The sequence below is a fragment of the Penicillium malachiteum genome (assembly GCF_028827825.1).
Source record: "Penicillium malachiteum strain IBT 17515 chromosome Unknown utg000005l:1.0-9002435.0:326005.0-9005861.0, whole genome shotgun sequence".
Taxonomy (NCBI): domain Eukaryota; kingdom Fungi; phylum Ascomycota; class Eurotiomycetes; order Eurotiales; family Aspergillaceae; genus Penicillium; species Penicillium malachiteum.
In genome coordinates this window covers 8149061-8170831 of record NW_026643099.1, presented here as the reverse complement: position 1 = coordinate 8170831, position 21771 = coordinate 8149061, and the positions used below count along the sequence as shown (strand labels likewise).

At 47.9% G+C, this 21771-nt stretch overlaps 6 protein-coding genes across 6 annotated transcripts; 4 read left to right on the top strand and 2 right to left on the bottom strand.

The window, feature by feature from the left end:
- Positions 1-1168: 1168 nt before the first annotated feature.
- N7483_013034 (uncharacterized protein) lies at positions 1169-2598 on the bottom strand (the record flags this gene model as incomplete). Its single annotated transcript, XM_057096461.1, has 2 exons — positions 1169-2497; positions 2563-2598. The coding sequence occupies 2 exons, from the start codon at positions 2596-2598 to the stop codon at positions 1169-1171; spliced, it is 1365 nt and encodes a 454-aa protein (XP_056942432.1).
- A 1400-nt stretch (positions 2599-3998) lies between these two features.
- On the top strand, positions 3999-12306 carry N7483_013033 (polyketide synthase; the record flags this gene model as incomplete). Its single annotated transcript, XM_057096460.1, has 9 exons — positions 3999-4211; positions 4263-4407; positions 4478-4746; positions 4805-5238; positions 5298-5454; positions 5525-9562; positions 9619-10989; positions 11049-11378; positions 11437-12306. The coding sequence occupies 9 exons, from the start codon at positions 3999-4001 to the stop codon at positions 12304-12306; spliced, it is 7827 nt and encodes a 2608-aa protein (XP_056942431.1).
- A 1127-nt stretch (positions 12307-13433) lies between these two features.
- Positions 13434-14213, top strand: N7483_013032 (uncharacterized protein; the record flags this gene model as incomplete). The annotated part of the gene is made up of 3 exons (XM_057096459.1): positions 13434-13576; positions 13642-13794; positions 13853-14213. The coding sequence occupies 3 exons, from the start codon at positions 13434-13436 to the stop codon at positions 14211-14213; spliced, it is 657 nt and encodes a 218-aa protein (XP_056942430.1).
- Positions 14214-15163: 950 nt separating this feature from the next.
- Positions 15164-17087, top strand: N7483_013031 (CAIB/BAIF family enzyme; the record flags this gene model as incomplete). Its single annotated transcript, XM_057096458.1, has 4 exons — positions 15164-15554; positions 15608-15906; positions 15959-16459; positions 16527-17087. The coding sequence occupies 4 exons, from the start codon at positions 15164-15166 to the stop codon at positions 17085-17087; spliced, it is 1752 nt and encodes a 583-aa protein (XP_056942429.1).
- A 2992-nt stretch (positions 17088-20079) lies between these two features.
- Positions 20080-20466, top strand: N7483_013030 (uncharacterized protein; the record flags this gene model as incomplete). The annotated part of the gene is made up of 1 exon (XM_057096457.1): positions 20080-20466. The coding sequence occupies one exon, from the start codon at positions 20080-20082 to the stop codon at positions 20464-20466; it is 387 nt and encodes a 128-aa protein (XP_056942428.1).
- A 229-nt stretch (positions 20467-20695) lies between these two features.
- Positions 20696-21481, bottom strand: N7483_013029 (ureidoglycolate hydrolase; the record flags this gene model as incomplete). Its single annotated transcript, XM_057096456.1, has 1 exon — positions 20696-21481. The coding sequence occupies one exon, from the start codon at positions 21479-21481 to the stop codon at positions 20696-20698; it is 786 nt and encodes a 261-aa protein (XP_056942427.1).
- Positions 21482-21771: the final 290 nt, after the last annotated feature.

Below are 21771 nucleotides of genomic sequence, written 5' to 3'. Positions count from 1 at the left end.
TTTCAGGCTTTCAATTCCTGTATAACAGTTAGTAGAGCGGTTGATATCTATTCGTCATCAGGAATCGTCCCTTCAGCCATCGGAGCCTGCAGAGTGCCTTCCACAAACTCGTATTCAAGGTCGTCTTCTAACTCGTGGATGAGCGGTGCTGTGGTGGGTGCTAGTTTAGCGTACTGAGCCTGCGAAAAAACAGCTGGTGAGAGTCGAATTTACCAGTCTGCAGCTTCATTATCTGCGATGCAACGTAGTGTTAGGCCGGACATCTTTCTGCTTATTCGTAAAGAGCTGGGCCTGCAAACACCGCCTGCAACCTTGGAACCAGAGGAACAAAAAAAAGAACTTACAGCACTGTTGGTGCCATTACCATGAAGACAAATGATCCGCATTGTGAATTTTCGGTGATGAAAGTATATTGATAGATGTTAGTGTTGAGTGTTGGATAAAAACTAGGTAGTAGTGAGTGACAAAATTTGAAGTTCAAATATTACTGGACAGTGCTCTTTATTAGAGCACCCCAACCTTGGAATTGACTACGGAGGTACTTCTATTTTGGTCACAGTTGCCCAGGTCACTCACCAAAATCGCCCGGGCGGGCAGCATTGCGCCGGAGCCTCAGCGGCCGCAACTTGAAGGATCGACCTCGGGAACAGCCTGATGACAGCTCACCCGCACTGCGAGGTCCAACTTGAACATTGTGCATAATTCCTTCTTCCTCAAGATTAAACTACGTGAGATAGGTTGAAACGGTCAAAGATTTAGAGAAATGTGACCACAATAACTACAATAGTAAATGGTAACTATATATATCGCTTGTACCTAAAAGACCGAGATACAAATTGTACTACTAATAAGCAGCGCCGATTAAACTTCAAGTTCCAAGGTTCAAAGATTCGATTTCAAATTCGAAGTGCTACTTATATGCAACCTTCCAAGGTTGGAACTCAAGGGCTGGCCAATCATCCACGCGTTGGTCATTACGACCTTGGAAATGCCAACATTTGAATGTTTTCTCGTCACATGTGCAGCAGCCAATGCCTGTATCAATATTGCATTGTCCGGTGAAATACCCAGCCCACCAACTTCAATGTTGACATTCTGGGTAGCATAGACGTCCAGATTGGGGCTGAACGAGGTCGCCCTGATTGAATGGGGCTATCCTCGGTCTGCTTTATTCATCATCGTACGCTTCGATCTTGAATGTGCCTGTGCGTAAGAGCGGAGCATCGCCGCTGTACCAGGACAAGACGCGATCGACGCCACACATGGTCCAGTAGCGCACAGCAGCCACGAGGGCCGTCAATATAGGGGTTTGGTAAAAGTCGCCATACCAGTTGCTCTGTAGGTAGTGTAGCCGGGAGTACCTAAGAACCTTGCTCTCCCACTGCTGCAGGGTCACCTTGCCATTGACAAAATCAGCTGTGCGAAGGGCATGAAACGCCGCCTGAGTGCCGCTGAAGGCTGTGTGCGGACGGAACAGCGACAACCCGTCGCCAACCAGCAGGACCTTGCCATCTTCGAAGGCTGCCTGCTGTGAGCAGAAATCGGTAATCACCTGGATAAAAGGACGCTGGATCTTCAAAAAGATCTCCAGCATTGGTTTGCTGAGTGGCAGCGTTATGGCTTGCCTTTTTCTTTCAGCCCAGATATCTTCTCGCACATGACCAGACGGGACAATATTGTGATGGCGATGGCCGTCGAGGCCGTCCTTTAAAATTTCGTTCAAAGATTCCTCCGTCTCGTTTGTGTACCAGAGAAAGTTGAGATATCTTTCTCCGGGCTGGAGCGATCCGTTCTTGCCAGGGATCGTATACACGATGCAGTGTTGCTTGTCCATCATAAATACAGTGACGCTGCGTCTGAAGAGGTGACGGGTTTCTTCCGACACCTCGCTCTCTGGGACAGTTCCCCTCCAAGCAATATAGCCAACGTATTTCCGCTCAACGTGGCCTTGGTACTTATTTCGCACAAACGAATCCGGACCATCTGCACCAATCACCAGGTCGGCTTGTATATTGGCCTTATGTCCTGATTTGCGGTCAAGCAATGTGATGCTCATTGTCGTCTTCTTCTTCTTGCCATCATCTTTGTCAGGCTGTATTTCACGTTGAATATCGAGAACCTCCTTTTGAGTATGATATACACCCTGACCATCTGCTGGGGAGGGCCCAGGAGATATAGGGTAGGTATCGCTTGCATAGCCATCAAAGTTGGAACGAAGCCGGTAGTACATGGTATCCCAGTTTGTAATTTCTCGACGGCCATTGACAAAGGTTTTCAGTTTGTCATTGCCCACAAGGGCCTGAATGCGACGTGACTGATTGGAGAAGATGCTCTGAATGCGATCGTACTTTTCGAGATATTCCACAGCATCAGGTCCTAGACAAACACCAGCCATGTGGCTTTCTCGTTCATTGTCTTCTTTTTCAATGACTATGACATTATGACCGCTTTGCTTCAGTGCTACGGCGGTCATCAGTCCCGCCAAAGAGCCTCCAATCTGCGAAATATTAGTTCTCAACGATGCTCTAGTTCTGTGTAGATGGAACTCCAGGTAAAGCGTACCACAACAATGTTCAAGGGCGGTTGTGACGATGCCATTTTGTTGGGGAAAATGTAAGATCAGTTTTTTATTTCTCGTTTGTGAAAAGAAATTATCCCGATAGATAGTGTTCAGAGCCGACTCTATACTTGCAGGGAGCTTGGCGAGTTGCTGAGAATGCTAGCTAAATCTGTCTGGTTAGCTCAGGAATTGCAGCATCCTTGGAACGAGGCTCCAAACTAAGATAATAATGGCTGCACGCAGATCCAAGCTGTTCTCTGTACAGACTGCATTGCATAAGGAACAATATACCTGTTCTCCCCTCTTTCAGGTTATCATTGCCGCCCGCCCCCATTCTGTGTTATTTGGCCCCTCTGTATCCACCACAATGCACAATCTCGGAGAGTCTCTTCATGAGGCGTAGCGTTTTCTAAAAAATGCTGCAATTGAGTCAAATACAGGGATTGGAGATGATTGCAGGGATCCCAAGAATGGGCGTTTTGGGGGCCTAAAGGACGTGATGAACGCAGGCCTCGTCACGGTCAATGCGTCCCGTGAAGCTAGGATCGGCAAAACTCACTTTCTCCACCAAGTATGACGGGATCCAGTTGAATTCACTGATTATCCACATAATACGTGATGTAGACGATCTGCCAGTGATTTTCCAAATTGTGTGATTGATAGACCCACAATGGGGGCCGTGGGGGAGGGGGAGCGCACGGTACGGCCCAGCAGTGAGAGCTCACTGCTGGGTGGACCTCTTGAGCCCTGGAGGTCTCGTCAAATAAGATTGAAAGACTTAAAATAATACATTGTGATTATCATAATTGTTTGCTATTTATTTTTTAAGAGATAAAGGTTACTAAAATTAGGCATTATTTGTATTAACTTCGTCATTCTCAACGTGTCTCTCATCTCATGAGGCAAACCATCTTCCATAGCATATCCAACCAACATTCAGTCTCTGCCGCTTTCGTTACTTGTTCCCTTCCTATGCGTTACAAACTTGGGTTACAACCTCGGGCTCTCGCACTCTCCCATGACTGCCTTAGCCTTCCCCCATTAGGTTGTGTCGCCGAATGACTCCGCAGACCGCGGTCATCCCGACTCGACTAGCTGGCATGGCCCCCAGAAGGCCTAGCTATCCCCACTAGCACCAATAGAAAAACTTTCGTTACGTTGGCTTACTGGGTGAGAAATCCAACACTAAATGCTTAGCTATCATAGGAAGACCCGACATCGAAGGGTCAACAAGCATCGTCGCTAGGTACTATAAACCAGTTGACGCTTGGCTGCCACAAGCCAGTTTCGCAAACATTTGAAGGAGCTGCACTTTCATTATAGACTGAGCCTATTCATCCTTCCATTGCTAATTTCCTCCTTCAAGTTCTCTGTACACTTCCTTCTCGTACATTATTACAAGCTTCATACTAGTCATCTTTTATAATCCTTCGCCAAGATGGAGAACATTACTACTACCTTGCCGGAGCTAGACGGCATCGACAGCAATGATATTGCTGTTTGTGGCTTTTCATTGAAGTTTCCACAAGATGCAACTACTCCAGAAGCCCTATGGGATATGATGCTGAAACGACATTGTGCAATGACCGAGTTTCCAGCTGATCGTGTCAATATCGATGGTTTCTACGATGAGCGATCACGGCCAAACACTGTGAACTTTTACCCCGGCTCCAATTCAAAACAGTGTCACTAACTGTTGCAGATGCCGCTTAAAGGTGGTCACTTTCTCAAAGGCGATCTTGCCGAATTTGATGCCGGCTTCTTCTCTATTGCGCCTACTGAAGCAGCGTCCATGGATCCCATGCAAAGACTGTTACTAGAAGCCTCCTATCATGCGTTAGAAAACGGTAAGAAAGCATCACCTTGGTTCAAATCACACGAGTGCAATGTTGAGTCCTCTTACGTATAAATTCATAGCCGGTATCCCTATGGAGCATGTCAACGGCTCACCGACAGCCGTTTACTGCGGCTCATTTGGAATGGACTACATGTTGCAACTTGTTCGCAGCGCCGAAGTTCCTCCACAATATGCAGCACTAGGATTCGGTCTTAGCATGCTTGCCAACAGAATCAGCTGGTTCTTCAACTTTCGCGGGCCAAGTATGGCCGTCGATTCTGCATGTTCTAGTTCCGCTATGGCCTTGGACACAGCCTGCGCGGCACTGAAAAACGGCAATTGCTCCATGGTGCGTTCACGACTTCATATTTCATCGTTTCCATTACATCGAGACTAACTTCCCGCAGGCATTGGTTGCTGGCTCCAATATGGCCAGTGCGCCTGAGCCATACGTTTGGATGTCCAATGTCAAGTTCTTGTCACCAGATAGCCGCTGCTATTCCTTTGATGAAAGAGCCAATGGATATGCTAGAGGTGAGGGCCTCGCTGTTACCGTTCTCAAGAGAGTATCAGATGCCGTGAGAGACGGTAACACTATCCGCGCTGTCATTCGCGCGACAGCTTGCAATGAAGACGGTCGCACTCCTGGCATCACACAACCAAACCATAAGGCTCAAAATGAGCTCATCAAGAGAACATATGAGCAGGCCTGTCTTTCGATGGAGCACACGAGGTTCTTTGAGGCTCATGGAACTGGAACGCCTGCTGGAGACCCTCGCGAGGCTCAAGCAATTGGCATGGCTTTCATGCAGCATCGCTCAACCGACGATCCTATTCATGTGTAAGCACCTATGCTTATCTTTTCACCCTCTGTAACGTCATTGACTGAGATTTATCTAGCGGTGCTATCAAGTCAAACGTTGGCCATTTGGAAGGTGCCAGTGGACTGGCTGGCTTGATCAAGGCTGTTCTCGTCTTGGAGAAGGGAATTATCCCTCCCAATGCCAACTTTCAAAAAGTGAATCCCAAGATTGACGTTGACTATCTAAATATTTCTGTAAGTCTTGTTCTGAAAATTGTCATGTTTGCAAAAAAACCGCTGGCTTACGTATATTTTTCTATCTCAGTTCCCACAAAAGGCACGTCCTTGGCCAACAAATGGTCTCCGCCGAGCCTCTGTCAATTCATTTGGATATGGAGGTGCGAATGCACACATCGTCATTGACGATGCTTATAACTATCTGCGGATTCGTGGCCTCAACGGCAAACATGATACGGTGAAGCTTCCACCCCAGCTACGGGAACAGTCCAATATGATGGCATTGACTCCTGCCCCGACGCCGCCACGACAAGATGAAGTACAGAGACTCTTTGTGTGGTCTGCATCCGACAAGGACTGTATTGGCAGAATTCTTGAGCAGTATAGCACGAGAAACTCTGCTATCAAGCAGCTGTTACAGAAATATCAGCAAATACGGCAGCAGGGTGATAAAGAGTCCATCGCTGCTACAGATGATATTACAAATCTGATGGCCAATGTGGCGTACACATTAGACACACACCGAAGTCATTTGCAATGGAGATCATTTGCATTGATGAACACTATTGAAGATTTCGAAAACATATCCTCGCTCATGTCAACACCAGTTCAAGTTCCCGCGCATGCCGGCTCGCCACCACGTATTGGCTTTGTCTTCAGCGGACAAGGAGCGCAGTGGAAGGGCATGGGACGCGAATTAACTTGCTACGAGAGTTTTAGAGTAGAGTTGGGGCAGGCTGACGCTTATCTGCGAAGCCTAGGATGCGTCTGGTCTGTTGTTAACCACATACTGTACCCAGAATCTTCCAACAACATTGACAATCCGGAGCTTAGCCAGTCGCTGTGCACTATTCTGCAAGTTGCTTTGGTTAACTTACTCCGGCAATTTGGAGTCAGACCCGCTGCCGTTGTTGGACATTCATCTGGTGAGATTGCTGCAGCATACGCCAGCGGTCACATTCCATTGAAGTTAGCCTGGAGATTGGCATACTTTAGAGGGATTTGTTCGTCCAAACTGGATCGTGATGGACATTTAGCCGATTCCGGGGAGCGCGTCTCTGGTGCCATGATGGCTGTGGCATTATCTGAGGCTTCTGGAGAAGAGCTCCTCTCCGCTCATAGCCATGTTGTTTCAAGCGTCTCCATCGCTTGTATAAATAGCCCCCAGAGCATTACTCTCTCAGGAGATGAGGCTGCCATTGACTACCTCCAGCGTGTTCTGGAGGAAGAGAAGATCTTCGCCCGTAAGCTTCGTGTCAGAGTTGCCTATCACTCGAGACATATGGATAGCATTGCAGCTGATTATTTGTGCATGATCAACGCATATGCGGATGCCAACGACACAGTGCCCTTCTCATCTGACATTCCAATGGTATCCAGCGTAACTGGCAAAGTCATTAGCGACGCCTCCGTTGCAGAGGCGTCATACTGGGCATCTAACATGGCATCGCCAGTGCAGTTTTCTCAAGCTGTGTCGGTCATGTGCCGCCAAGGCGCCAAAGATGTGACAAAGAAGCTCGACCAAAGTCATCTGTTGGTCCCAGCAGTAGACCAACTTCTCGAAATTGGTCCTCACGCTACCTTAAAATCTTCGCTACGGGAGATTCTGGACACTGGCTCTCGTGGACAGCTTGGGTACAATGCCGTACTTTTCCGAAAGAAGAGCGCCGTGGATACACTTCTGAGAACCCTTGGCCAGCTGCACTGCGTAGGAGTGAATCTCCAATTCAGAGCCATCAACGAGCCTTCAGACAGCCTGATAAGTCGGAAGATGTTGACAACTCTTCCAGAGTATCCTTTCGATCATTCACAGCGATACTGGCACGATAGCCGCCTAAGTCGCAGCTACAAGCTGAGATCTAAGCGACCGTCCTATTTCCATGGGACCAGATCAATTGATTGGAATCGCTCAGATGCCCGTTGGAACTGGAAGATGGACTTGTCGGAGATGCCCTGGGTTGAACATCATGTTGTTAATGGCATGACGTTGTATCCTGCAACAGGAATGCTTGTCATGGCCCTAGAAGCAGGGAAAGAACTGTGTGAGGAGGAAGGGAATATGTTAAATGGATTCACCTTTGAAGATGTTCACTTCAAGGCTCCCATCAACTTCACGGCCTCCAATGATGGACCAGAAGCTCAAGTCTCTCTTCGGAAGCAGCCAACAAAAGACCTTTCTTCAGCATCCAAATTTTCATTCATTATTCGCACTTTTGACAACGAGGATTGGTCTGAAAACTGTCAAGGACACATGACCATCCATCATCGAGGCAAGGAAGAGGGATGGCTATCCGATCATGAAGCGCGACAGCAGAGCAACATGGCCAAGACCATTGTCGACCATGCGAACACATGCAACCAGAAGATTTCATCAAACCAAATGTACGAATATCTCAAAGAAATGGGATATGAATACGGACCCATCTTTGCTCGATGCGATGATCAGCGTATTCACTCTACTCTGAAGTATGCTACGGCCACGACTAGTCTTTACCATGCGCCTGATCAAGAACACGTTGTTCATCCCGCGTCTCTTGACGCCATCCTCCATCTTGCCTTCACGGCTCTGACGTCGGGTGGTACTTCATCCATGGCAACAAGTGTGCCGTCGCGGATCGGTCGACTCTGGTTTTCTGCATCAGGGCTGAGATCTCTGGAGGCCAACCATCTGACCTGCCTGTCAAAAATTACATCAGTTACCAACAATGGGTTTCTCGTTGCGGGAGGCTCGGTGTCCGCTGACAATGACAATAACCTACGAGTATGGTTTGAAGACTTTGAACTGACCAACATTACCTCAACACCTTCTTCGCTCGCTCTCGTTCCAGATCCGAAACAGTTCTGTATGAATGTTGAGCAAAGGCTGGCTGTAGACAAGCTTGAAAACTTCCAGCTTTCCGAGTATCTGCATAGGGTTCACCCAGAACATGGAGATCTGACGGCATTTTACGACGATGTGACCTTGCTTATCAACCACTCTGTACAGGTGCTTCTAGCATCTGTTGACCCTGGCGCCATTACGACAGATCCTGGCAAGGGTGATTGGAAGCAACGCTACTGGCAATGGGCAATTTACCACGTTATGGAGGGTCGCCTCGGCGCATCGCCCGCGCACACTGAGAGCATTGTCACTGTCCGTGATCGAGTCAAGTCTGCGAACAAAGTGGGACGTCTCTACGCCGAAGTGACTTTGCATCTTGTCGAATTCTTCAAGGGCATTGCAACGCCTTTAGACCTTCTCATGCAGACAGGGCTTCTCAGAGAGTACTACGATGAGTTGATGACCTACAGATGCATGAAGCAAGCAACAACATTTGTTGATCTGCTCGCTCACCAAAATGGCGGCATGAGAATCTTGGAAGTGGGTGGAGGCACTGCAGCTGCAACTCGCCATCTGATTAAAGCACTGTCTATGAATGGCCCTCCTGGCATGACAGAATCGTCCAACTCATCTGGGTCCCTTCGGTGCGACCAGTACTGCTTCACAGACGTGTCGTCAACATTTTTGGAAAAGGCTCGAGATGAGTTCTCCGATTACGAATCTCAAATGGCGTTCCAAACCCTTGACATCGAGAAGGACTTTTCCGAGCAGGGAGTTTCCGACGGGACATATGATGTTGTCGTGGCAGATGCCGTGCTTCACATTACTGCCGATCTAGAAAATACGTTCCGCAACGTCAGAAAAACAATGAAGACTGGTGGCAAATTGATTCTGACAGAGTTTCTCCAGCCTGATGGTTGGGCGCTTGGCTTTATCTTTGGTCTTTTCCCTGGATGGTGGGTTGGACCAGAGGCTGATCGTCCGCTGTCACCGCTGTTGAGCGCGGAAGGCTGGGGCAAGATTCTACAAAATTGTGGCTTTTCAGGCGTTGACATGGTGTTCAAGGATTTTGACGGCCCAGCTCATCAGCTGGGTTGTGTTATTTCTACCGCTGTGGACGTGCCGTCATCCGTCCCGCGAAGTCTTGCACCGCCAACATATCATAGTGGTACCATTGTCAAACTGAATGCTTCTTCTCGACAGCAATCTCTTGCCGCATCTCTTGCTACATCCTTGCAAGGCATGTTTATCGAGCCTATTGAAGTCGTGGACGCGAACATGCTTGCAGCATCGACGGATCTCACTGTCAGCTCAAACAGTCTTTGCATTGCTTTGGTTGACTATGGTTCATCGTTCCTCAGCTCAATGAGCGAAAAAGATTGGGCGATTTTGAGGCTCCTTGCCCAGACGTGGCCTGGCATTCTATGGGTGTCGGGAGGGGAGGAGATGCAGCAGCACCAGAATATGGGCTGATTGATGGTCTTTCAAGAACGTTGCGAGCCGAAAACTATAGTCTCCATCTCGTCTCTGTTGCCCTCGATATGAATCGCGACAGCAGCGCTGGCCACATACATCATCTCGAGCAGGTTGCACAGGAGATGGTGTCTCGAAAGCCATCTGAGAAATATGAACAAGAGTACATTGAGGTAGATGGCTGCTTACATACTCGCCGTCTTGTTGAGGCGAGATACCTGAAATCTCATATGGAATCCAACATCTTGCCCTGGAAAATGACCTCTACCAATGTCATGGATGCGACTTTTGAATTATCAGCAGCTTGCCCTGAAGACAACAATGGAATTCCGTACCTGGTCCAGATGCCGACACCAGTGGTTGACAAGGCTTTGTCAATGAACGTCCGAGCTATCTCGCTTCAATATCAAGACCAGTTAGCCGCCCGAGGGTTGTGTGCAAAAGGCACTCAGCTTGGCAACTTCTGCAGTGGAATCATAACAGACACATTATTTGGAACCTGTTTCGCGCAAGAGGATAGGGTCTTTGCTGTGCACAAGAACTGTTTCCGCTCCATTACTGCTGTTCAGCCATCGTCCGCCGTTAAGCTACCAGATGATTTATCGTTTGAAGACGCTTGCTGGGCTATCCCTCCGCTCTTGACAGCTCATCATGGTCTGTTGGATATAGGTCGGATCCGAAGCAGCGATTGTGTTTTGGTTATGGATGGTTGCAGCATTCTGGGGCAAGCCGCCGTAGGCTTGCTTTTAAATGAGGGTGTTGCGGAAATATGGTTGACAGCAGACAGCCGTGAAGATTGTCAGTGGGCTTCTGAGAGATTCAATATCCCAGAACAACATATCCTACCAACGTCTGCTGTGGGAAACGCCTTTTCCTCGACATGGTCAGAGCTTCAGCCCAAGTTTGATATTGTGTTCGCCACCACCTCGGTCGCCAAGGGATTGGGAGAGCAGACTTTCAAAGGGATGATGCGAAATAATGGGCAAGTGGTGCTCGTTTCCAATGACGCTTCCCAATCTGCATTCCACTTTGGCTCCTCTTCTCTTCACGTCTCTTTCCTGGCTAGCGACGAGACTCACGTGTCGCGGGAGTCTCTGGAATATGCCGTTTCTACACCCATCTTGCAGTCGCTTCTAGATGCACGAAGCCGGGTCTCGATGTTTTCAATCTCCCAACTGGACAATTTAATCTCGTTTTTGAAACAAACTACCAGTTCGGATACTGCTGTAGTGCAACTGGGCGAGTCAGATACGGTCAACGTGAGTATCCCTTCATTTCACATGCCTTGCATGTTGAAATATATATCGTATATTAATAGCTCTTCCAGGTTCGCATTACGCGGAAGAAGATGGATTATATTGACTCAAATGCGACATACATCATCTCAGGAGGTCTTGGAGGCGTCGGCCGATCCATAGCAAGATGGCTGGCCGATAATGGCGCTAGACATCTTGTTCTGTTATCAAGATCCGGTCCCAAGACAAAGGAGGCGCAGTCTTTGGCATTGGAATTGCAAGATCGTGGTGTCGAATGCGAAATGCCCGCCTGTGATGTTACGAATCCCAGTGCATTGCGAGCGCTACTCGACAACTTTTCAGCAACCATGCCACCAGTCAAGGGATGTATTCAAGCCGCCATGGTCATGGAGGTAAGTTGAAGTGAACGAACAACTGTACGCGATGGGAAATGACTAACAAGGTAACCAGGAGGGCATATTCTCCGAACTATCACTCTCTAGTTGGAAAGGTACTTTACAGCCAAAGCTACAAGGATCCTGGAATCTCCATGCCATGCTTCCATCCGACATGGACTTCTTCATCATGCTATCGTCCGTCATGGGCACTTTGGGCACCGGATCTCTAGCACCATACAATGCCGGAAACACTTATCAAGATGCTCTGGCACGCTATCGAGTCTCACAAGGCCAGCGAGCCATCTCGTTCAACCTCGGCGCTGTACCTGACGCAGGCTACCTCGTCTCAAATGCCGAGTACGCAACCGGACGACGACAAATTCACGAAACAGCTAAATACACGCCTACATATATCCGCGATATTGTTGCTCTGCTCGAGATCTTCTGTGATCCATCCAACAAATTGGCTATGCACCCAAGCACCTGCCATCCCATTGTCGGCCTTCGTCCACCATCTCACTGGGGCCACCTTGAAGAAGTCTCGTTTGTGTTGAGCCAGCCGTTCTGGAAGCACATGCATCATATTCCATTGCCGGCTGGCGAGGCTGAGGATGTTGACAATTCCCGCGGTACAAAGCCTGGCAAGCAAGCTAAAGATGTTGTTGCTAAATTGGCGGCCGCCACGTCAGTCAATGAGAGCACTGAGCTCGTTAGTGAAGCACTCGCTGCCCGCATCACGGCGCTGTTGGGCGTGGCAGAGGGTCATTTGGATTTACATCGGCCCATGCATTCGTATGGTCTGGACTCGCTATCTGCCATTGAGGTGCGTAACTGGATTGGCAAGACATTTAGCGTTGATGTGCCTGTTTTTATGATTTTAGGGGGTATCACTTTTGAAGGCGCTGCTGCTACTATTGTTCATCAGTTTCAATCACTGAAGTAGCGCAGGATAGCCAGTTTCCCTGGGAAGCCGGTGACATTTTCTTGTTTTTTTTTTTTGGCAATTTTTGGAGTTTTGGATTTTGTAGCGTATTCTAATCATCATTATGTGACTGGGGCTATACCATGCATATGAAACCCAAATGTGAAATGCTATTATATGTGCACTAAGTTAATCGTGGGAGATTCAACGTTGAGTTTTTCTAAGTCACTCGTTTCAACTAGTGGGCACATTTTATTGGCGGTCTCCTATGGCGTGGTGTGCTCACTGAGGGTAATTACTAGGGGCACTAGGCCTAGTAATTGTGCTCAGTTCTACTCGAGCAAAAGCGGCAAGGGGGTGAGCACTAATCCGGAAAGGGAACTTGAAACCAAAACTCGTCTCCCGGGCTGCTGGTAGACACCTTAGGAATCTAGGATGGTGTCAACTGGTCTGTATATGAAAATTTCAACGGTTATCGTTTTAAGAGTTATCGCGTTATCTCCCTTTTGTGGGGCATTATACACCGCGTTAAGGAATATCAATATATGTGCTCCATACTAGCATGACCCTGAGAATACCTTGACCCTTTCTCAGGGTCAAAAGGTGATTTCTTCTAAGGGTAAATACAAACACCCCCCTTCTCCAATTTTAACATCCATCAGCAAAACAGGTTGGCTTTTCTCTTCTTCGACTCGGTAGATTTGGTATGGTTTAGCCTTGTGGGGCAACGCCGCGCGGCATGTGCGTGTGCCATCGTGGGCTATCGAACTAGTATGGGCTCCACTGGATCATCAGTGGTCGGTTTCTGGAAATGGATGCAAAAATAACCTTGAAACTACGCCGTTCGAGCGGCGAAGCATAAGGATAACGCAAGCTTATACCAAGGGGCATAGTGAAATACCAAATTGGCTTGAGTGGAGATTATTCTTTTATTCTTGGCAACAAGTAGTATACGTCAGGTACAGTCGTGGCCCTGGAACTAAGAGATATGGAGCATCGAAATTAAGAGTTTTCAATCTCTTATAAGCTTTTCCCTCTGTACCCCGTATCATTAAAAATCAATTTATTCTATTTTTTTCTTTCCTTTTTTTACCAGATCTTCTCTTCTGTGTGTTCTCTCTGTGTCTATTCATCCATTCAAAGACAAGATGCAGGCTTTACTTCTACTCCTTTTGGGAGCCCAATTATCCGGTGTTACTGGTCACCCTTACTCTACTACTACAACTGTGTCGCTGGCGGCACAGACAAGCGAGCCTGCCTCTAATTTCCTGGGAATTGACACCGATAAATTGTTGCGAGTCTTTGAATTTCGTGATATCGAGGAACGAGATGTGATTGTTGCTCGCGCAACAACAGATTCGACAACTTCCACTACTTCGACATCAACCTCCACAACTTCAACTACCAGCTCTACTACGACTTCTACTACGACCTCTACGACTTCTACCTCTACTACATCTACATCTACTACCTCCAGTACCACTTCTTCCACCACCACCACTACATCTAGTTCTGCTTCTTCAAGCGCTTCAACAACCACTACTAGTGCCTCAACAACAACTACCAGTGCCACAACTACTACAACCACTGCTGCTGCAACCACAACAACAAGTTCGTCAACCGCTAAGCGCAACCGCCGAGGAAACATTGCTGCCATTATCTTCGTCTGCTGCTTAGTCTCAGTCTTTGCTGGTGTCGCCTTCCTTCACTGCTACAAGGAAAGAGCCCTGTCGAAGCGTATCGCTGCACGAGAGCTTCTGAAAGCCACCGCAATGCCCTCTGAAGTAGTCCCTGCTACAAGAAACGAATCCAGCACAAATCTTCTCGCGGATCGATCTTCTGTGATGCTTGGCGACAACATGGATTCACGGGCACCTACAGCCCAGAGCAATCCGATCAATCGTGAACACGACCTTGGAACTATTTAGAGACTCGGAGTATCGCTCATTGTTTATTTCCACGTTTTCCAATGACGTATTGTTTTTTCTTATGTTTGAGTCTTCGCATCGTGCAAATCTCCAGCGGATATCCACTTTGCCTATATATATTTTGTTCCACATAGCATTCTGTCGCGATATACAACTTGAACACCAACTTGAACTTGATCAGATTTTTTTTTCTGTTATTCATACCCTGCATCAATTGATAGATCAAATTCAAATGTCACATTTATCGAACACGCCAATTTCAAAAGTACCTAGCCTCAAAGACACTAAATGTGATAAGGTTTCTTCATAGCCGAATTGTCTTAGATGAATCGCCGATCACCTCCAAAGTTGGTCTGTGAGGAACTTGAATCATGCAATATGCACATATGACTCTTCATAATGTTTCTGGTTTCCAAATTCATGATTCGAGATTTCGACTGGGTCTAGACTCTCAAGTCCCGAGGTCCCTGAAATCATATTAACACCTATAACTCACACTGGTTGATGTAAATTTCCAACTGCCCCCGATCACATGATCAGCTCGCCGTTTAATTCCGAATTCACGTGACATCAACATCCGATCTTATCGTCATCCGATAAATCCTTGGAATCTTGTCCGGCCCGAGCTCGCTTTTCGGATCTGCATTTGCGGGGTCTTAGTATGCTGTAGTTCAATGAACATCGTATCCGCCAGGCATAACCCGACGGTTGGCGGCACTGGGCCGACGGAGAAATTCCGGGCTCGATCCGACCACTAATCGTCATATATATGCTTCGTAGGGTCTTAATTCTCGTCTGATCGCCACTTTAATCTGTGATCGTCGGTATTCACGACTATTCGCATTCAAATACAATACACCACAGACTTCAAGTTTGATTGAATTGGAAAATTGAAGGATCTGTGAAGCAGGAAGGATATATTCGAAATCAAGGAAAGGAAATCAGAAATCATGGCGAACCAGAATCAGTCCGGATCTAATATTGCGCCCTACTCGCCGGTCCTTGAGACGAGTCGCATTTTCTCAAATCTCTGTGATCAGTCTGAGAGACTAGGTCTTCCTCCTCATGTTCTTGAAAACAAGGATAAAGTATCCTTCTCGTCCAGTCACAATGAGATTTATCTCCCCATTCCTTTCAAGGAGACTGAAACACTCGCTGCGTTGAAGGGTATTGAGGGATCCGTCGCTGCGGCTTTGGCGGATGTTCGATTCGGACGTAGTGAGCAGCCGCGCAGTGTACAGGTCAGTCTGGAGGGCGCGACGGCATTCGGCTGCCAGGCGTATATGGCCAAGATTGATGGGCTCTCGAAGTTGGATCCGAATGTCAAGTCTAAGTTGAAAGGTAAGTTGATACGGCCACGGATATTGTGGACATCGCGTTGATATCTCGTGCAGACACGGATTTGCTGGCTGCCCAGTCAAATGGATACCGCCGCATGTCAGCGAACTTGTATAAGACTAAGACTCCGAATGAGTTTTATCACATTCATGGATCGCTGGAAGCGACCACTACCTTGAACATGATTGGTCTTGAGGGCCACCGACCGGATCTGACAGAGTATGAAGACGTCATTAAGGTTATCGAGGGTCAAGTACAAAAGTACACAGTCCCGGAGCTGGAGGTGATGAATAAGGAGCGACGACAGGCTGGTGTCCCTGCACTCAAATATGAAGACTTTATCCAGACTCCTCATGTGAGTTCCTGATTCTTGCGTTGGAAACTCTGTGTCGCTAATATTGAAAAAGGGAAAACTCAACGTGCAAGAACCGGCATGGAAAGTGACCAAGCTGAGCGGAGACACTCCTGCTACTCCATTCCCCGCCAACAGACCCGGCAGCAAGAAGATCCTTGAAGGTGTCAAGGTACTCGAGATGTGTCGTATCATCGCAGGTCCCACTGTTACCCGTATCCTGGCGGAGTATGGTGCCGATGTCCTCAAAATCACTAGCCCCAATCTATCAGATGTGCCCTTCTTCCAAGTTGACGGCAACATGGGCAAGCGCGCGGCGGATCTGGACTTGAAAACCGAAGCTGGACGTCAAGAGTTCGAGAAGCTGTTGGAAGACGTGGATGTTGTTGTTGACGGATACCGACCTGGTGCTCTGGAGAAGCTCGGATACGGCGCCGAGGCTCTGGCAGCTCTAGCTGAAAAGCGCGGAAAGGGTATTGTTTACGTGAACGAGAACTGCTTCGGTTATGAGGGTGAATGGGCTGGACGGGCCGGATGGCAACAGATTGCTGACTGCGTAAGTTTATCCCTGGTGTAAGAAGTGTCAACTTGAATCTTCAAGGTCTAACATACTCTGGATATAGGTCACTGGTATCGCCTGGGCTCAAGGTAAATTCATGGGTCTCTCAACTCCTGTTGTTCCACCATTCCCCATCTCCGATTACGGAACCGGTTGTATGGGCGCTATCGCAGCGCTGAGCGGTCTCTACCATCGCGCGACAAAGGGTGGATCATACCACGGCAAGGCTTCACTCATGCACTATGATCTCCTCCTTTTTGCAATGGGCCAATACCCTGAAGACGTGCAGGAGAAACTGCGGTCTGTACAGAGCCCAGAGTTCTTTAAACTTCGTCATTGCGATAGTGTGGATCGGATCTCTTCAACGGTACTCAAGGGAATGCATGAGCGCTTCCCCCATCTCTATGTCGGTGCGGGGCTTGCGACCGAGGGACGCCAATCTTTGACCGAAACCTGGTTCTCAAAGGCGTATGGTACTGATATCGAGGTTGTCAAGCCTGTCGCTGTTGTGCAAGGAGTTGATAATCAGTTCGTGCGGGCCAGTCGACCAAATGGAGCGGATCGCGCAACTTGGGAAGACTTTAGGGTACTGGGAGAGGGAGAGGGGGATGCCCGGAAATGCTGATATGCCTAAATGTTGATAGCAAATAATCTCCCTTCGGGGGACTTAGAAATTTTAGACTTGGTGTAATGCCGCATTCATCCTCGAAAATGAAATGCTGACCAGTAGGGACAAGACTCTGACTACTTCACTAGCGCGCATTTACGAGCATTTGAGAGATGCGCGATGCATTTTCTACATGAGCCTAATCTTGTGCATTGAGATGATGCCTGGACTTAGAGAAAAACTACAAGGAAAATTACTTGGAAATGCTTTGGAGGTGGAAAGGGTGCTCAATTGATGAGTCAAGACGCTGCGTGATGCTTAGCGCATTGAAGATGAGAACTCAGAAGGCAAACCCAGCAGCAAATAGAAAAAAGAAAGTGCAAAGAGGCACAAAGTACAAAAAAAGCTGTTCCACGCTCCATCCACCGACCACTCCAACCCGCGCAGCTCCTCCAGGGACTTGAGTCATAGACGCCATACCAGGAACCGTGAGGATTCTAACCAAGACTAAATTCCCATGCTCAGGCGAACTAGAATCCCCTTCCAAGAAGCAGAACCCCCAAAAACTACCTATTGTGACCAATTTCATGCCTCGCCGCCCCCACAATGAAATGACCGTTAAACCTCACAGACAGGGATGTGAACGATTTTTAACCACTGCTATAGAGCTATGTAAAGTTGAAGCACTGCCACGCTAAGCAGGACCCGTCAACGTGAACACCATCTACCGGCGAACCGGCGGGTAGACACTCATGGGAACATCGGAGCGCAGGAGGAGGCAACAAGTTCATAGATATTTGGTGGGCCCCAGAGCCTTAATAAGCAGGACCCGTCAACACATCAAGCCCCAGGGGACCATCATTTGCTCATGGGAACATCGGATTAAGGTTGCAAGCATCGCTCAGTATAACTGTGAAGACGCAGCATCAGATCATCATGCCGGTTGTGGGTCCTTGCATCACAATAGGCACACCGCGGAGCTAGCCTCCCTGCGATGCCCAGACAAGCCTGGTTGAATGAAATGAAGTAAAAAAAGAAAAAAAGAAGAGATAGGACCAGCCAAGAGAGATTGTTGAGAAGAGATTGTTGATGAAAGATGGGAGGCCATGCAGAGAATAGGCCAAGAAAAGATTGTCGAGAACACGTTGAGTAACAGAAGATTGATGAGAGAATGTTGATAGAAGATTGTGGTGAAGACCAAGTTGATGGATGATGTGATGAAGTGTTGTGCCAAGAAGGCAAGAGTTGTTTGAAGGTCCCGAAGGACAGTTGAAGATGGTGGGGACCAGAAGTAAGTTAGGTCCAGGCATGGCAGTGAGGCCAGGCAGCAATAAGAGAGGCAGCATGGAAGTGAGGCCAGGCAGCAATGAGAGAGGCGGCATGACATGGTCATGGCATAGTGTGAGGTTGTGTTGGCCGAGTGGTGTCATGTGAAGAGCACAAGTAGAGACCATGAAGGACCTGAGAAAGTGTTAGTCAAGTGTGTCATGAGAGGATGGGGCACCAACAGGTCAGGCCATGGCAGAGTAAAGTCAGGTCAAGAGGAGGACGAGACAATCTGTAGGCCATGTAAGTAGAGTGTGTCAACATGTGTCAACAGGGTGAAGACTTGTTATGAAAGACATGTGTCGTTGAGGTTGTGTTGTGTTGGGTCAACAGAGTGAAGAGGTGTTATGTGAGATGCATCATGTCATGTGTTGATGTTGTGTCAACAGAGGATGCAAGGTCATGTTGTGTGAGGGACAAGATGTTGTCAAGGTATGTGAGTGATGACATGATGAAGGTGGAGGAGGATATTGAAGATGAAGATGAAGAAGAAAAAAGTGGAAGAGACCTGGGGAAAAAGGAAAGAAAAATTGAAATGGGGAAAGATCCCATGAATTTATACGCTGGGGGGAGGGCCCCAAGATCACGCAGGCCCCCAGGATCAAACATGTCGCAAGATCACGCAGTTCCTAATTAGGAAAAGCAAGCGAAAATAGACGAAGCGAGAGAGTGATCTGGCGCCGCGCATCTTAAGTCCATATAACTTTGTATGTAAAACGATGCTCGATCAAAATCAGAGCTCGCTTGACGCCAACCAATAAAAAGCCAGGATCACAGATCAGAATCGCAGCTCGTCCCAATCAGGAAATGCGTCAGGATCACCAGAACAAACACACCAGACCAAAAATCATGTGCTCTGTGATCTAAATTTTTACTGATTTAGCTTGATCATACTGATCTTGACTCCCCTGATCAATTCCATGAGTTCTCGGAGCTCGTACATTTTTGTGAAGCCCGAGCTAGCACCGATCTATACTACAGAGACCTGCAAGTATGAACATGCATCGCCCGAGGGTGTACCACATACTCCTACCTACCCAACATCCAATATCATTTCCAGTTTCCTACCTGGTATTCACGAACTTGACAAGCGCGCCTGTTCAATGCTAATTCCTACAGTCCAGTTTCATAATACGGTCTTGGAATGGATATAGATATCGCCCGCTACCGCAAAGTGGAGACCATCATTTATGTGCATCCACTCGAATCTCGATGACGCGCGGGGCTCAAGCCACTGTGACACTCAATCCCGACGTTATCGGAGGGCATGACGCACGTCAAAAGGGTACCTATCAATAACGGTGTGCAGAATTAGTGGCTGATTGTCGAAGATTGAATTATCCACTGTCATGGGCTTTCCAACGTCATTCCGCTGACGTCATTTTTAATATATTTTGGGTTGCCAGACGTGGAACAAGCAGGTAAATAAAACAATATCCATCTCCTCTTTCCGAAATGGATTCAACCTGCTGGATAGTATTTGCACACTCCGAGTCGATACTAGTGGAATTCACACCAAGCCCCTGGTAAGCTATCCTACAAGTCCATACTCGGATATCGTTTTCACGGATTTAATTAGAGGATTTGAAACCGAAAACACAGTGTCATTGTCTGACCAGATCTATCATTCCAGATAATACTCCCATTTTCAAAGTTCTATCCGTTTACCACAAATCCACCCAATATGCCGACTATGCACGATCGGATCCGAGCGGATATCCTCCATAAAACACGCTCTCTATGGACTGCCCTCACATCAGCCAACCCACCACCTCCTATTAAGAAATTGAGCAACCCAGATGTGGTATTAATGTTCCCGAAAATGGATGCGCTCACACTTGAGGATGAAGAAGCTTTTGACGAGGGCCTGAAGCCGCCATTTCATCGATTTGATGGATATCAACTGGATGATGTTCGAACAATTGTCATCGACCTAATGGCTGGAACGGTCACGTATAAGGTTCGAGCCGTCCGGGGAAACCAGGAATACCGGGCAACGGGCTCTACTACATGGAGCCAAGCAGCTGATGGGGAATGGCGACTGGTGGTTCACCAGGAGACCCTTATTTAGGATCATTGGGATGGAGTTGGTTTACTATTAATACTCTGAGTTCATGACTGTATGATAAGAACGAATTAGGAATCGATCTTATTCGGACTATTTCTACTATTGAGAATCGGGAGTCGGGAATTTTAAAGCAAAAACAGCACTATTTTGTTGCTTCTATATGCTAGATGTGTATATACATTATTTCATGGGTATCTTTCCACGTCAAGAACGTCCGAACTCAACTGTATCTCTACAGCTTCGCAGACCACAGCTTGGCTGGTGCCTTCATATTCCGGCCATATTGTCCTCTTTCGCCCAGGTTCACCACAATGCCCTCCCCAAAAGCGGCCTCTTGACAATCCTCATCGTCCACACCATTAACATGTTGCACAACTACGAAATCCACACGTCGGCGACCCAGAACCACCATGGGCGCATGCCATGTTCCAACGCCATATGTCACAGCCTGTCCACCCTTCGCAATAAACGCCTTTATATTTTTGAGGTCGGGCGGGTCCCGGATTGTGATAGTTTCCCCAGAAGCATTCTTGGCAGTTGCGACCGCCCCCTTCAATGTAGGCGCAACAACAACCAAAAATATAGGTTCCTCCTCACCATCTCCAACCTTCGAATGACTTGAGAGATCAACGGGAATAAATGTCTGATTGGTGAATGGGTGACGCTCAAGGATTCGAACGTCAAAAACTTCACTGTCAGGTTTCTGAGCTTGAGTAATTGTTCGGAGTTTGCGTGGGAAGCAGCAGAACATGGTCATTCGTGCTGAGCTCGCCTGGCCGCTTGGACCACTTGAGTAGCGGTCCAGCATTGGCGAGATGGGACTGTACTTCAGTGCGGAGTTCTGGTTCGCGAGTACTGGTGTGGGCTCGAAAGGTGGAAGATTGGAGGGCTGAGGAGCAACATTGAGATCTCGTGGAATGGGTGAGCAAATCGCTGTGCCAAATGGAGCGAAGCTTGTAGGGGTAAGAGGTTCCGGAACGAGTGTGAGGGTCGGGTTGGAGGTGAGGATTGGTGCCATGGTGGCGTATTTCTCCGAGGACAGGACTTGTTGGTATTGAAGAGTTGAGTATTGATGCTTGTCCTGTACTTCTTAAGCCCGGTTTTCAATGAATGAAAGGAAAGAAGTAGGAATTTGAAGCAGGAAGATCTTGAGAACGTGCGGGATATGTTGGGGTAGTGGAGAAGATGTCGGCATTCTCCGGTGATAAGATAGGCGGCCGGGCCCGACGAAGCGCATTCGCTACTTGGCAAGTGATAACCTTGGAAGTATAACAACAGAACTGTAGAATTTGACACCGAAAGGATATC